Source organism: Eumetopias jubatus, unplaced genomic scaffold (genome assembly GCF_037043125.1).
Source record: "Eumetopias jubatus isolate StellerSeaLion01/CBP00866 unplaced genomic scaffold, mEumJub1_p1.0 scaffold_11, whole genome shotgun sequence".
Classification (NCBI taxonomy): domain Eukaryota; kingdom Metazoa; phylum Chordata; class Mammalia; order Carnivora; family Otariidae; genus Eumetopias; species Eumetopias jubatus.
Genome location: NW_028274817.1, coordinates 15653953 through 15669509, shown reverse-complemented (window position 1 = coordinate 15669509; position 15557 = coordinate 15653953). Strand labels below are relative to the sequence as shown.

Below are 15557 nucleotides of genomic sequence, written 5' to 3'. Positions count from 1 at the left end.
TTCTGGCTCGTGATTTTAGGGTTGTGAGTTCGAGCCCCGAGTTGGGCTCTTGCTGGGTGCGGAGCTTGCTTGAGAGTCTCTCTCCCTACCCCTCTATCCCCCACCCCTGCTGGCGTGCGCCTGCACACATTCTCTCTCAAAAAAAAAAAAAAATGACAATGATTTTGTTTATATGAAAATTTTGTTTTCTACAATAATGAGTAATTATTTTCTTGATTTCTTTTTTGGATTTAAGACAATTTTAATTTTTCAATTTTTTTTTTTAAGTAGGCTCCACACCCAACGTGGGGCTTGAACTTGTGACCCTGAGATCAAGAGTCACCTGCTTTACTGACTGAGCCCGCCAGATGCCCCAACTGTTATGATTTTAAAATAACACATTTCGATTTTAAATATATTGTCCAAATTCAGGAAAATATTTCATATGCGAACCAGATTTCCACTTACCAAACAAAAGTTATTACATCTTGCTATTTGCTGTTTTAAATTTTAAACACAAACAAGCTCCAAGTTGTCATAGAATGACAGGACTGAAATAATAGTACTGTTTGTCTTTACAGTCACCAGGCTATCACTGTTTATTTCAAACCTCTGTGAGAATACAAGAGTATGTGCTACCACAGGGTTCGGAGAGAGATACTGCAAGCCACAAACAAGGCGGCAGGGCTCTGGAAGTACTGGATACCTAATTTACTTTTATTTATTTATTTATTTTTAAAGATTTTATTTATTTGAGAGAAAGAGAGAGTGCACGAGAGGGGGCAGGGTCAGAGGGAGAAGCAGACTCCCCACTGAGTAGGGAGCCCAATGCAGGACTCCATTCTAGGATTCCAGGATCATGACCTGGGCGGAAGGCAGTCGTTTAACCAACTGAGCCACTCAGGCGCCCCCAGATACCTAATTTAGAAATAAATGGGGGGGGGGCTCCTGGGTGGCTCCGTTGGCCTGACTCTTGATCATGGCTCAGGTCTTGATCTCAGGGTCCTGAGTTCAAGCCCTGCATGGGGTTCCACGCTGGGGGTGGAGCTTACTTAGACCAAAAAAAAAAAAAGAAGAAACAAATGTAGTTGAGTCCACCTGTGCCAGGGGCCCCTTGCATAAACTGGAACTGCTATGAATTAACTCCTGGTGGAACACAATGTTTGTTAAAAGGATAAGTAAAAAAATGTGCTGATAATGAACCTCAAAGTCTATGTCCAAGAGAAATACATTCATGTGTTTATGTACAAAATATGTATAAAGTGTTCATAGCAGCACTATTTGCAATAAACCAAACCTGGAAACTGCCCAAATGTCCATCAGTAGGAGAATGGATAAGAGGTCTTAGATGCTAGAAGGATAAACAGAGTGAAGAATTAAGGCAAAAATATGGAACACAGAGCATTGGTAGTAACATTTTTTGAAGCAAGGACTATACTAGGCACTCTTGCATTATTTTGTTTAATTCTCGCCATGGCCTGTGATGGAGATATTATCTTCATTTGACATATAAGGAAACTGAGGCACACGGAGGTCAAGCATCCTGCTCAAGGTACAACACTAGTTAGTGGTGAACTCGGGATTTCCACTCAGATCTTTCTCAATCCGAAGCCCACACGGACCTTTTCCCTTATAGTCTCTTACCGCTCCATGATAGATAGGGGAGGCAGAGAAACTCGGACACTATGGTGTTCACACACTCAAACGCGCTAAAATTATAACTGCTACTATTTCTGGAACACCTACTAGGAGGCAAGTAGTATGCTGGGTGCTTTACATAAATGACTTTTACAATTCTCATAATAACCCTTCACAGCAAGAATTATTCTCATTTTTTTTGATGAAGGCTCAGAGGAGTTCAGTGACTTGCCCAGTGTCGCAAATCGCTTACCATCACATATCCCTCAGTGGCCCTAATTGACGACACCTACTATGTGCTGGGCACTGTGGTGGGGGCTGGAGCTGTAGGAACGTCTGGAATGGAACAACTGTTACTTGCTTACCTGACGTATGTGAGTAGGGGAAGATCCCTCGCCCAGTTCCATACAGGGATTTGTGGAGGCAAAAATAAAGATCAGTAACAGCAACAGTTCCCATTTACCGATTATGCAATGTCCTAGGTACATATACGTATGCACACACAGATACCATGTCTAATCCTCACAACGATCCTGTTAATATCCTCACTTTACTGAGACGAAAAGAGAGGCTCAGTGAGTCTGATTCGCACAAGGTCACACGGCAGTCAGGTGTCCCCCGCCGGATCTGTACCCTGACCTGCTGACTCTGGGGCTCTAGGTCTGAACTCGCCCACCCAGTTAAAAGTTTTTTTGGTAGAACTGGGCCACCGGTCGGGAAAACGGAATCCGCAATGCGGTCCAAGGTCTTGGGAAGGGGACGCCGGGCGAGAGAAGCACGTGGTCACTGCAAGCGGAAGAGCCGGCGCCCAGTTTGGGGCCGCTAGGAAGAAGCAAGGCGGCGGCAGGTTTGGGAATTCGGGAGCCCTCCGGCTGGGAGACGCAGGGAAAGCGGGACACAGGCTGCGCCCGAGGAGTCCCCGCTTCTTCCGGAGGAAAATTCCCACCTCTGGAGCCTGGAAACCCGCAGGCGCGGGCTGAGGCGCCCGGGCTGTCGGGGGGGGGGGGGGGAGGGGGGCGGAGCCGAGCGGAGCCGGGGGCGGAGCCGAGCAGAGCCGGGGGCGGGGCGGGGCGGGGCCAGTTCTGCCTCTGCTCTCGCGGCGGCCTAGAGCGCAATAGCGAGCCGGTCGCTCGGCTTTCCCGCGTGTCGCCACCTTCTGCGGAACCTCCGCCTCCTCTGCTGCTGCGCCGCCGGCTTCCTCCTCCTCAGGCTGTCGTCAGCCCGCGCGCCCGCCCGCTCCGTAATGGCGACCCGCAGCCCCAGCGTCGTGGTGAGCAGCTTGGCCCGCCGGGCCGTGGCGGCGGCGGCGGCCGCGGCCGCGGGCGGCCCCTGGGGCGCGCGCGGCCCGCAGTGAGGTCGCCGGCCAGGGTGGCCCGGGGAAGCCCGGAGGGGCGGGGGGGCGGGGAGGCGGCCGCCGTGTCCCGGCTCGGGTTTTACGTCACGCGGGGCGGCGTGGGGGACGGATGGCGAGGTGCGGGGTGGGTGCGCCTGGACGGCCCTGGCAAGGAGGGCCGCGTGTGGGAGGAGAGGGTGGAAATGGCGTTTTGGTTGACTGGTGCAGCTGGGGAGCGTGCTGCGGGGAGGGGCCGCGCGGGCCAGTTCGGGAATGATCTGGCGCGCCGCGGGTTTGGGCTGTTTGCGGCGGGGGGCGGGGGAGGGGCTTTCTCCGGAGAGGCCCTTCTCTAAACTGGGGGTATGCTGCCCAGGTCCTCAGGGTTGCGGTGTAGAGGGCCCAGGCACGGGGACGACCACATGGGAGGGCACGCGGGGACTGGCATTTGTACCTAGTTCCGCAAATCATAGTGACTGTGCGAATGCGCAGTGCCCGACTGAATCCTCACAGCAGCCTTGGTAGCAGTAACCATGCCTTCCTCTTTACACACGAGGAAAATAGTGAGACGATATTAGGTAATTTTCCCACTGCCCAGAGGTAACCAGGTCTCGAATTCAGATATGCCTCAACCTGGATCCTAAGCTCGTTGATCCTGCAGGGACAAAAAATGCGAATCTGGTCCTTACCTCCAAGGACATTCATACCACCATCAGCCTCTCGTATCCTGTCTCCAACCTCATTGGTTCGTTTTGTTTCTCGAACAAGCTAAGCTGCATTCCCCTCCCACCTTTTGGATCATGCTTGCTAAAATGGCCAACGCCCCTCCCGAACAGTTACATGCCTTAGTTTGCAGCATCATCGTCGCTATTTTCACATTTACCCGATTACCTGTTGATTGTCTCTCCAACTAAACCATAAACTTTATGAAGGTCAGGGATCACCACCGTAACCCCAGCACATAGGACAGTGCCTGGCATGTAAGGAATTATCAATAATGGTTTGTTGAATTAATAAATAATTAGCCACTTGAGCCCTAAAAAAGGAAGGATTCTGTTGATACTAGGTACTGTGGCTTAAGGTAAAGACCAGTGTTCTTAATGGAGTCTGGCCTGGAATCCTGCTTGTTTGGGCTGTTTACTAGCTGTGTGGCCTTGGGTAACTTACTTCACCTTTCTGGTCCTTAATGTATTACTGAGGTGCTACTGAAAAGATTGTAAGACTGTCTACAGTCTAACTGACTAAGCTTTTCCATGGTCCTTGACTGGGAATAATAATATAATAGCTATCGTTGTGTTTACCTATATAGTCCTATTTAGTCCTCAAGACAACCCTGTAACAATAGCATGATTATTTTTTAAAAGATTTATTCATTTATTTACGAGAGAGTGGGGAGCAGAGAGAGAATCCTCAAGCCGACTCCCTGCTGAGCACGGTGCCTGATGTGGAGCTCCATGAGAGGACCCCGAGATTAGTTAGCATGATTATTACCATTTTACAGAGCAGGAATCTTTGAAGCCCCTGAGAGGTTAAATCATACCCACATGACACAGTTACTAAGAGGAACTCAAACCTAGGTCTCTCTCCAGAGCCCATGCCCTTAAAATTGTACACTAATAGTAGGTACTCAAAAAATGGTGGGAGCTGTTGTTTTTATTCCATTGCTGAGGAAGTTAAGATACTTTTAGCAATGATGCCCCGCTCCAGCACACAGTGAATTATTATTGCTAGAACTGGCTGTTCGTTTTGTTTGAACATTAAGATCTTCATTGTGTTTGCAGTGTTTGCAAATTCCTGTTCCTTTTTTAATTTCCTTCCCAGAAATGGTCTGCACGTTAGTAATAACAACCACTTACATAGTGCTTACTATGTGCTGGTTTCTTTTCTAAGAAAAAGATAAAAGGACCAACCAGCTCAGCCCAGAAGAGGGATCTTGGAGTTTTCCTTTAGTTTTCTTGTAGTTCATCAGGTAGTAACTGGGCCATGTCACGTGAGGAGAGGTTACAGATGCACTAGTGTAGGCTTCTTTCTTTCTGTAATTTTATCCTGTGTGGATTCAGTAAGATTCATATGCTGTAAGAATGTCAACCACCTTTGTTAATATCAATAGTGAGACTCCGTTGTTAGTTGGCACCAAATTACTGACATTTAGAATAGTTTGCTACTAATAAGAATTCATACACACTTTAAATTGCTATGGAACTACTCTCTTTAACAGTGTGCTTCTCATAATTGATAGGTATATATTTTTTTGTCCAGAATGAACGTGGCTATTATTCCACTGTGCACACTAATAAAAGGAAAGATCATAGCGTAGGATAAGTTCATGTACTTGGACAGATAGTAGTTATGGGCCACCTTACCTAGGAGCAGCTAATAATTTACCCCTGGGTTGAATAGTCAAGAAAGCTGATTTTAGGGGTGTCTGGGTGGCTCAGTGAGTTGAGCGTCCAACTCTTGATTCCTGCTCAGGTCATGATCTCAGGGTCCTTGGACCAAGCCCCGCATCGGGCTCCCCACTCATTGGGGAGTCTGGGGATTCTCTCTCCCACTTCCCTCCCCTAAAATAAACTTAAAAAATCTTTAAAAAGAAAAAAAGAATGCTGATTTTAATTCTTAAAATCTTTAGATTCTTCTAAACCTTTTATTTTTTTAAAGATTTTATTTATTTAGTTGACAGAGAGAGAGCATAAGCAGAGGGGGGCACAGAGGGAAAGGGAGAAGCAGGCTTCCCGCTGAGCAGGGAGCCTGACGCGGGGCTCGATCCCAGGATCCTGTGATCATGACCTGAGCCAAAGGCAGACGCTTAAGGACTGAGCCACCCAGGCGCCCCTCTTCTAAACCTTTTAATTCTTTAACCCCTAGAAGGGAGGGCAAGCAACTTATATATGTAATTTATTTGTAAGACTGATATAAAATTGGAAGATGAACATACTGCTAGCTTAAATTAAATTATTTTCACATTAAGAATTATGTGCATCAATGATTCATAATTTTAGTTTTATGATACCCTGGGTTATCACAAATTATCCCAAGGTGCTTTGGTGTTTTCTTAAGAATTTTAATATTTTTTTTCCGAGTTTTTTAAGAATTTTAAAGTGTCTGAACATAAAAGGTAGAAATACGCTACCCAGCAATTTCTGCCCATTCTAGAAGCTTGGAATTGTTGTTGGTTACTAGGAATAAAATAAAACGTATTTTATCTATTATTGTACATCCTTTAATTCACATTTTAAGCTCATTTTAAGACTCACTTCCATTCGGTCTTGTCTGGACCCATGAACATCGCTGTATTTTGACCACAAAGAGACTTAAGCAGCCCTAGTCACAGATGATGAATTGATGTTGCTAGTATTATCTTAGGTTGACTCAATTTCCTTGCCTGCTGTAATTTTAGGTAATATATTTTTGTAATTAAAAATTTTATGTGTAAACCACAAAAATTTTCACTATGAAAACCATTATTATAGATGTGACACACATAATCATTAAGAATTTGTGATGCCAGTTTTACTGGGAAGTAAAATTATTTTGGTAATCTGTGATAGCAAAAGTATTGACTATGATTCTAGACAAATGGTAGGTGCTAATGTTACATATTCCAGTAATCTTACGTATTGATGGAAGTACCTTTGTAGAGTTTACCATTAACAAGTATATTACAGGTAGGCTAGAATTTGAGAGCTGTGTTCTAAAGCTCTGAGGGGATGCAGTCAGATTTCTGAACTGTCTGAGTAACTCAGAGCTATTAGTAACCCATTCTTTGGTTTCCAGTTCAGCCAGAAATGGCCATAGTGGGAATGGTGGATCTGGAGAGAAACCATTTTCATTTGTTTACCGCTTCCTGTGCTCACTTCTGGCAGCACATATACCAACATTGTTTACCACTTCTTGCCCCTCCAAAGCGCTCCCCAAATACTTTTGGGTTGGGCTCTCCCCAAAGCCATCTAGAACCTTCTTTGTGATCTTCTTTAGCCATTTTATGTCAAGTTCTTGTTGACATAATAGCCACTCCCACCCAAATTCATATGTTGAAGCCCTAACTGCCAGTGTGTGGTATTTGGTGACGGGGCGCTTGGGAGCTAATTAGGAGTAGATGAGGTCATGAGGTTGGGACCCTGGTCTTTTAGGAAAAGACACCAAAGAGCTCCCTCCCCCACGCTCTACTGTGCACATGGCTAGGAGAAAGCAGCTGCCTACAAGCCAAGAGGAGAGGCCTCAGAATGAAACCTACTTTGCCGGCATCTTGATCTTGGACTTCCAGCCTCCAGAACTGTAAGAAACAAATTCCTGCTGTTTAAGCCACCCAGGCAGTGGTATTTTGTCATAGCAGCTCCAGCAGACTATAATAGAGTTGTTTCAGAAGGTGTCAGTGACAGCCACGTGCTTAGACATGCAACACCAACTCACCAATAATAAAACAGATGTGATTTCCATTCATCCAGAAATGTTACACGTTTTTCATAATCAGTTACTGCCTAGCTGATATAGAAGGCTGTGCTAACTCAGTATCAGAGACATGCCAGTCTACTTTACTCAGTTTACAACCTAGGCAACAGAATATAATGATGAAGCTTGATATTGCTTTAGGGGGGAGTCATTGGTGCTGGGTTCCAGTTTGCTTTTAGTGCGTATATAACTGCTTTTGATAATCACAGATTTGAGGGCTTGTCAAATTAGATTCGGGTACAAGTGACAAGCTTTATTGTGCTGTATGGTTGGGGGTGTGTGTGTGTATGTCTTTTCTTCTAGATCGTAAGCTCTTTGAGGGCTCTAAATGTAAAATCATCCTTGTAACCCCCTACAAAATTTATTGCACTGTGCCTTAATCAAAGTGGATGCTAAGTGCATTTTTATGTAATTTAATATATTGCAATCTCTTCCTATCAAAGCAGCCACTGGATTGTTAAGTAATCCATATCAGATGAGGTTAATAGCAGATACGAACCAATATCAGATGGGATACATAAGGGCTAATAAGATTAAAGGCCACCAAGTATATTTCTGTCTAGCTCTTGTGGAGATTGAGGTTATTGGACCTGTTTAATGTGAAGCTTTGGTGTTTGGGGTGATTAAAAAAAAAAGTCCCTGTTCATTGAATTGTATTTTATTTTATTTCTTATCAGTGATCCAGGTGCAGGTGAGGCTTCTGAGAGTTTGAGTGCTCTCCTAAACTCCCACCATACTTCACGTATTTCTTTTTCATAGCACCTTACCCCACCGTCTTATGGTTATTCATGTACATGTCATGTCTTTCTATACTGTAAACTCTTTGAGGGAAGCCAAGTCAGATTTATCTAATCCTCTGGTATGTACATCATAGTAGATTCTCAATAAATATTTGAGTATTAGTAATAAGAATGCAGGTTCTGGATAAGGTCATCACCATTTTAAAATTAGTATTCTAATATTTGGTCATTTTATATGGATTTAAAAGACTTGGACTTTTCATTAAATGTAAAATTGGGAAAAGTGATGTTGGTGCCTTGTCATCATTTAAATAAATTGCTCTGTATTTAACTTTATATTTGAAATATCTATAAGTAGACATAATAGCATAACAAACCCTTATATACCCATTCCCCATTTTTGACAGCAAACTACCTATGGCCAATCATATATTTCTTAAATTATGACCCCCATAAATATATCCCATTTCTTTATAGTGAATTATAACAAAGTTGTGAATTCATGCCTAAAGTACCTCAAGCACTACAAGGTTGTTTGTGTGTGTGTGTGTGTGTGTGTGTGTGTGTGTGTATGAGTAAAGCAGTAGAAATTATTAAGTGAGGATACAGAAAAAGCTCTCAAGAGTGAGAGGGGTCCCGACAGGGTTGCTGACAAGGGCCTTTAGGGTTGGTCTTTTATAGAAAGCTAACCGGGGAACTTAAATCCTTTTAACATCTCTATTGATAACACCTTCAATGGCTTACTTCCTTTTTAGGGGCTGGTTATTCTTTGTTGGTCAGATGTGATTATCACAAAGACACCCACCCGACTCACCCCACACACACCTAGGGCAGGGTGGTCCGATTTGTCCCCTTCTCTCTGGTTTCCTCACACCTCCACATTTTTGGGATTTCTGTGAGCCTGATCACCTAGCCCCCTACCTGTCTCTCCCTACCAAGCCCTGCCTGTCCCTTCTTCATTCCTCCCCCTGGAATAGTAACCCTAACTGCCGTTAGGGAATGGGACAATGACCACTCTGGCTGCTTCCTGCTGAAATGGGGCAGCGGACTGTGTGGCAGTTAGAGTCTATCCAGAGATTGGTCCAGGGGCTTGCGGTATGGCTCCAGGGGGTCCTGATGGGCAGCAAATGGTACATTGATCAGCAGATGCAAAAGGATGAACGTGAAAGCGGAACCCTCCTACACTGTGGGTGGGAATGCAAGCTGGTGTAGCCACTCTGGAAAACAGGATGGAGGGTCCTCGAAAAGTTAAAAATAGAGCTACCCTACGACCCAGCAATTGTACTACTAGGTATTTATCCAAAGGATACAAACATAGTGATTCGAAGGGGCACCTGCACCCCAGTGTTTATAGCAGCAATGTCCACAATAGCCAAACCAGGGAAAGAGCCTAGATGTCCATCAACAGATGAATGGATAAAGAAGATGTGGTGTGTATACACACACACAATGGAATATTACGCAGCCATCAAAAAAATGAAATCCTGCCATTTGCGACGATGTGGATGGAACTAGAGGGTATTATTATACTAAGCAAAATAAGTCAGTCAGTGAAAGACAATTATCATATGATCTCACTGATACGTGGAATTTAAGAAACAAGGCAGAGGATCATAGGGGAAGAGAGGAAAAAATGAAAAAAGACAAAACCAGAGAGGGAGACAAACCATAAGACTCTTAAATCTCAGGAAACAAACAGGGTTGCTTTAGGGGACGGGGATGGGAGAGATGGGGTGGCTGGGTGATGGACACTGGGGAGGGTATGTGCTATGGTGAGCGCTCTGTATTGTGTAAGACTGATGAATCACAGACCTGTACCCCTGAAACAAATAATACATTATATGTTAATAATAATAAAAAGGAACTATAAAGGAAAATTTCAATAAAGGTTCATTTGACAACCAAAAAAAAGTATTAGGCCCAAAATTATGATCACATCCCTTAGATAAGATCCCCAGTTAACAATTTTGTCAGGTAGTTGGGTGAATATCTTGATCTTATTTAATTGGTTACAAATGCCCCCTATTAATTGGGACACCTTCAAGCGATGCAAGTTTTAAAGAGTTTCTTTTTGCCTTTTGGGAAGTATTATATTAACGTGGTTTTTTTTTTTTTTATGCTTGAAAGAACAAATCAACCCTTTTATTTTTTTTAAAGATTTTATTTATTTATTTGACAGAGACACAGCGAGAAAGGGAACACAAGCAGGGGGAGCAGAAGAGGGAGAAGCAGGCTTCCCGCAGAGCAGGGAGCCCGATGTGGGGCTCGATCCCAGCACCCTGGGATCATGACGTGAGCCGAAGGCAGATGCTTAACAACTGAGCCACCCAGGCGCCCCTATTTTTTTTTTTTTAAGATTTTGTTTATTTATTTGTCAGAGAGCACAAGCAGGGGGAGTAGCTAGCTGTGGGAGAAGCAGATTCCCTGCTGAGCAGGGAGCCCGATGCGGGACTTGATCCCAGGACCCTGGGATCATGACCTGAGCTGAAGGCGCATGCTTAACCGACTGAGCCACCCAGGCATCCCACATCAACCCTTTTTAAAAATTTTATTAAGTTTTTAAATTTTAATTCCAGTGTAGGGGCACCTGGGTGGCTCAGTTGGTTAAATGTCTGCCTTCGGCTGGGGTCACGCATGTTCCCAGAGTCCTGGGATCGAGCCCCACATCGGGCTCCCTGATGAGCGGGGAGCCTGCTTTTCCCTCTGCCCCTCCCCCTGCTCATGCTCTCTCACTGGCTCTCTGTCTCTCAAATAAATAAAAATATTAAAAAAAAATTTAATTCCAGTAAACATACAGTGTTATATGAGTTTCAGGTGTACAATATAGTGATTTTAACAATTCTGTACATGACTTCAGTGCTCATTACGTTAAGTGTACTCTTAATCCCCATCGCCTGTTTCACCCATGCTCCCTCCCACCCACCTCCCCTCTGGTAACCATCACTTTGTTCTCTATAGTAAACAGTCTGTTTCTTGGTTTGTCTCTCTCTCTTTCTTCCCTTTGTTTTCCTAAATTCCACATATGAGTGAAATCATATGATATTTGTCTTTCTCTGACTTATTTTATTTAGCATATACTACTCTCGCTCCACCCATGTTGTGGCACATGGCAAGATTTCATTTTTTATGGCTGCATAATATTCCATTGTGTGTGCATATTCCATTGTGTGTATACACACACACACACACACACACACACACATATCTTTATTCATCAGTCTCTGGACACTTGGGCTGCATCCATAATTTGGCTATTGTAAATAATGCTGCCATAAATATAGGGGTGCATATATTCCTTTGAATTAGTGTTTTTGTATTCTTTGGGTAAATACCCAATAGTGTGATTGCTAGATCGTAGGTTAGTTCTATTTTTAACTTTTTAGGAACTTCCATACTGTCTTCCACACTGGCTGCACCAGCTTGCATTCCCACCCACGGTGCAAGAGGGTTCTCCTTCCTCCACATCCTCGCCAACACCTGTTTCTTGTGTTTTTTGAGTTTAGCCATTCTGACAGGTGTGAGGTGATATCTCATTGTAATTTTGACTTGCATTTCCCTGATGATGAGTGATGTTGAGCATCTTTTCATGTGTCTTTTGGCCATCTGTATGTATTCTTTGGAGAAATGTCTGTTCATGTCTTCTGCCCATTTTTTAATTGGAATATTTGGTTTTTGGGTGCTGAGTTTGATAAGTTCTTCATATGTTTTGGATACTGTCCTTTATCGGATATGTCATTTGCAAATATTTTCTCCCATTCAGTAGGTTGTCTTTGCTGAGCAGAAGCTTTTTATTTTGATGTAGTCCTAATAGTTTATTTTTGCTTTTCCTTCCCTTGCATCAGGAGAAATATCTAGAAAATGTTGCTGTGGCTGATGTTAATTATTGCCTGTGCTCTCTTCTGGGATTTTTATGGTTTTCGGGTCTCACATTTAGGTCTTTAATCCATTTTGACTTTATTTTTGTGAATGGTGTAGGAAAGTGGTCCAGTTTCATTCTTTTGCATGTTGCTGTCCAGTTTCCCAACACCATTTGTTGAAAAGACTGTCTCTTTCCATTGGATATTCTTTGCTGCTTTGTTGAAGATTAATTGACCATATAATTGTGGGTTTGTTTCTGGGCTTTCTATCCTGTTCTGTTGATCTATTTTTGTGCCAGTACCATACTGTTTTGATTACTACAACTTCATAGTATAACTTGAAATCTGGAATTGTGATACCTCCAGCTTTGTTTTTCTTTTTCTTTTCTTTTTTGAGAGAGAGAGAGAGAGAATGAGAATGGGGGAGGGGCAGAGAGAGAGAGAGAGATCTTAAGTAGGCTCCACACCCAGCACTAAGCCCCTTATGGGGCCTGATCTCACAACCCTGAGATCCTGACCTGAGCCGAAGTCAAGAGGCGGAAGCTTAATTGACTGAGCCACCCAGGTGCCCCTGTTTTTCTTTTTCAAGATTGTTTTGGCTCTTCAGGGTCTCTAGTGGTTCTGTACAGATTCTAGGATTATTTGTTCTAGTTCTGTGAAAAATGCTGTTGGTATTTCGATAGGGATTGCATTAAATCTATAGGTTGCTTTGGGTAGTTATGGACATTTTAACAATATGTGTTCGTCCAGTCGAGCATGGACTATCTTTCCATTTGTTTGTATTGTCTTCAATTTCTTTCATCAGTGTTTTATTGTTTTCAGAGTATAGACCTTTTCACCTCCTTGGTTATGTTTATTCCTAGGTATTTTATTATTTTTGGTGCACTTGTAAATGGGATTGCTTTCTTAATTTGTCTTCTGTTGTTTGATTATTAGTGTATAAAAATGCAGCAGATTTCTGTGCATTGATTTTGTATCCCGCAACCGTACTAAAGGTAAGGGCAGTTCTAGTTGTTTTTTGGTGGAGTCTTTAGGGTTTTCTTTATATAGTATCATGTCATCTGCAGATAGTGAAAGTTGCACTACTTCCTCACCAGTTAGGCTCCTTTTATTCCTTTTTCTGGTCTGGTTGCTGTGGCTAAGACTTCCAGTGGTGAGAATGGATATCCTCATCTTGTTCATTATCTCAGGGGGAAAAGTTTTCAGTATTTCACCATTGAATGTGATGTTAGCTGTGGGTTTTTCATCTATGGCCTTTATTATGTTGATGTATGTTTCCTCTAAACCTATTTTTGTTGAGGAATTTTATCATGAATGGGTATTGTATTTTGTCAGATGCTTTTTCTGCAGTTGTTGAAATTATCATACGGTTTTTATCCTTTCTCTTACTGATGTGATCTGTTGCATTGGTTGATTTGCAAATATTGAACCACCCTTGCATCCCAGGAATAAATCTCACTTGATCATGGTGAATAATTTTTTTAATGTATTGTTGGATTTGGTTTGCTAATATTTTGTTGAGGATTTTTGTATCTATGTTCATCAGAGATACTGGCCCATAGTTCTCTTTTTATGTAGTATCTTTGTCTGGTTTGGTATCAGGGTGATGCCAGCCTCATAGAATGAATTTGGGTTTTCCTTCCTCTTCTGTTTTTTGTTATAGTTTGGGAAAAATAGGTATTAACTCTTCTTTAAATGTTTGGTAGAATTCACCTGTGAAGGCATCTGGACCTAGACTTTTGTTTGTTGGGAGTGTCAACCCCCCCTTTTTTTATTAACATAAAAGGTATTATTTGTTTCAGGGGTACAGGTCTGTGATTCATCAGCCTTACACAATACACAGTGCTCACCACAACACATCCCCTCCCCAATGTCCATCCCCCAGCCACCCCATCCTTCCCACCCTGCTCCACTCCAGCAGCCCTCAGTTTGTTTCCTGAGATTAAGAGTCTCTTATGGTTTGTCCCCCCCCCTTTTTTTTAAGTAGACTTCATGCTGGGCGGGGCTTGAACTCATGACCCCGAGATCAAGAGGGGCTTGAACTCACGACCTGAGCTGAGGTCAAGAGTTGGACACTTAGGAGTGACTAGTGGCTCCATCAGTTAAGTGTTTCTCTTCAGCTCAGGTCATGATCCCAGGGTCCTTGGATCGAGGCCCGCATCAGGCTCCCTGCTCAGCGGGAAGCCTGCTTCCCCCTCTCCCACTCCCCCTGCTTGTGTTCCCTCTCTCGCTGTGTCTCTCTCTGACAAATAAGTAAAATCTTAAAATAAAATTTATAACAGGAATACTTGCTTGTTAGAGAGTATTCTTGAAAAACTCTTGTAGGTGACACAGATGTCCCGTTTCCATTCTTTTTGTAGAGAATGTGTTCTGAAACATGCATGCTGTGAATGTTTAGCAGACAGGTTAGCACTTCATATTAGAGGATCCGGCATAATCTTTTTCCCCCCCCAAAATAGAATTTTTCTTGCTGCGTATGAAAGTAATACATGTTTGTTGAAAAACCAATCAGTACTGACTTCCAGCCGCCCTCAGATCGGCTGCCAAGTGAGTGCCTCTGCCCTACCCAGCCGCAGGGCTGTGCGCCTCCCTGAGGCACGGTCAGCTGCCCGGCCCGGTGCACAGGTGGAGGCCCCGTGCACAGGGGGAGGCTGGCTGAATGGACCGGCAGCTGGACCAGACGACACCTACAGTTCCACCCACACCTGGAGAACTCAAAACAGCTTTGGGGACTGAAAAAGCGTGAACCTCAGATTTGTCAGAATATAATTAGGAATTCTATGAAGAATATTATAAATCTTAAATAAGTACTTTTAAAAATTTATTGAGGGCGCCTGGGTGGCTCAGTTGGTTAAGCGACTGCCTTCGGCTCAGGTCATGATCCTGGAGTCCAGGGATCGAGTCCCGCATCGGGCTCCCTGCTCAGCAGGGAGTCTGCTTCTCCCTCTGACCCTCTTCCCTCTCGTGCTCTCTATCTCTCATTCTCTCTCTCTCAAATAAATAAATAAAAATCTTTAAAAAAAAAATTTATTGAAAGCCAAGCCACCTGTCCTTAAGCACCTAACACAATGCCGACTGAAAGGGGCTCAGTAGATAGTAGCTGATGCGTCAAGATGTAATTATGGTTTGACCAATATTTCTTGAAAACTGCCAAAACACTCCTATCATCAGCTTCTTGAATGTGGTTTGGAAGATATTTAGTCTTGAATATCATGTGAGGTTGAGTATTAAAATTCTGGTGTATTTCTTTGAATGAATTTTAAATATAATGGTAAGTGGGAATTATAAATCAACTATGATAAAAAAAGTGAAATTGATAATGAAAAAAAAGGCCAAGTCAATATTGAAGTGCGTAGTGTGCATGGGGCACCTGGGTGGCTCAGTCGGTTACGTGTCTGCCTTTGGCTCAGTTCATGATCCCAGGGTCCTGGGATCGAGCCCCGAGTAGAGTTGGGCTCTCTGCTCAGTGGGGAGTCTGCTTCTCCCTCTACCCCTCCCCCTGCTTGTGCTCTCTCACTCTCTCTCTCTCAAATAAATTAATAAAATCTTAAAAAAAAAAAGTGT

At 43.5% G+C, this 15557-nt stretch overlaps 1 protein-coding gene across 1 annotated transcript in view; it reads left to right on the top strand.

The window, feature by feature from the left end:
• Nucleotides 1-2704: 2704 nt before the first annotated feature.
• HPRT1 (hypoxanthine phosphoribosyltransferase 1) overlaps nt 2705-15557 on the top strand; it is a 38244-nt gene continuing 25391 nt past the window's right edge. Inside the window, exon 1 of the mRNA XM_028094432.2 lies at nt 2705-2887. Within this exon, the coding sequence (XP_027950233.1) occupies nt 2861-2887 (27 nt within the window). The 5' untranslated portion in view covers nt 2705-2860. The remainder of the gene's footprint in view (nt 2888-15557) is intronic.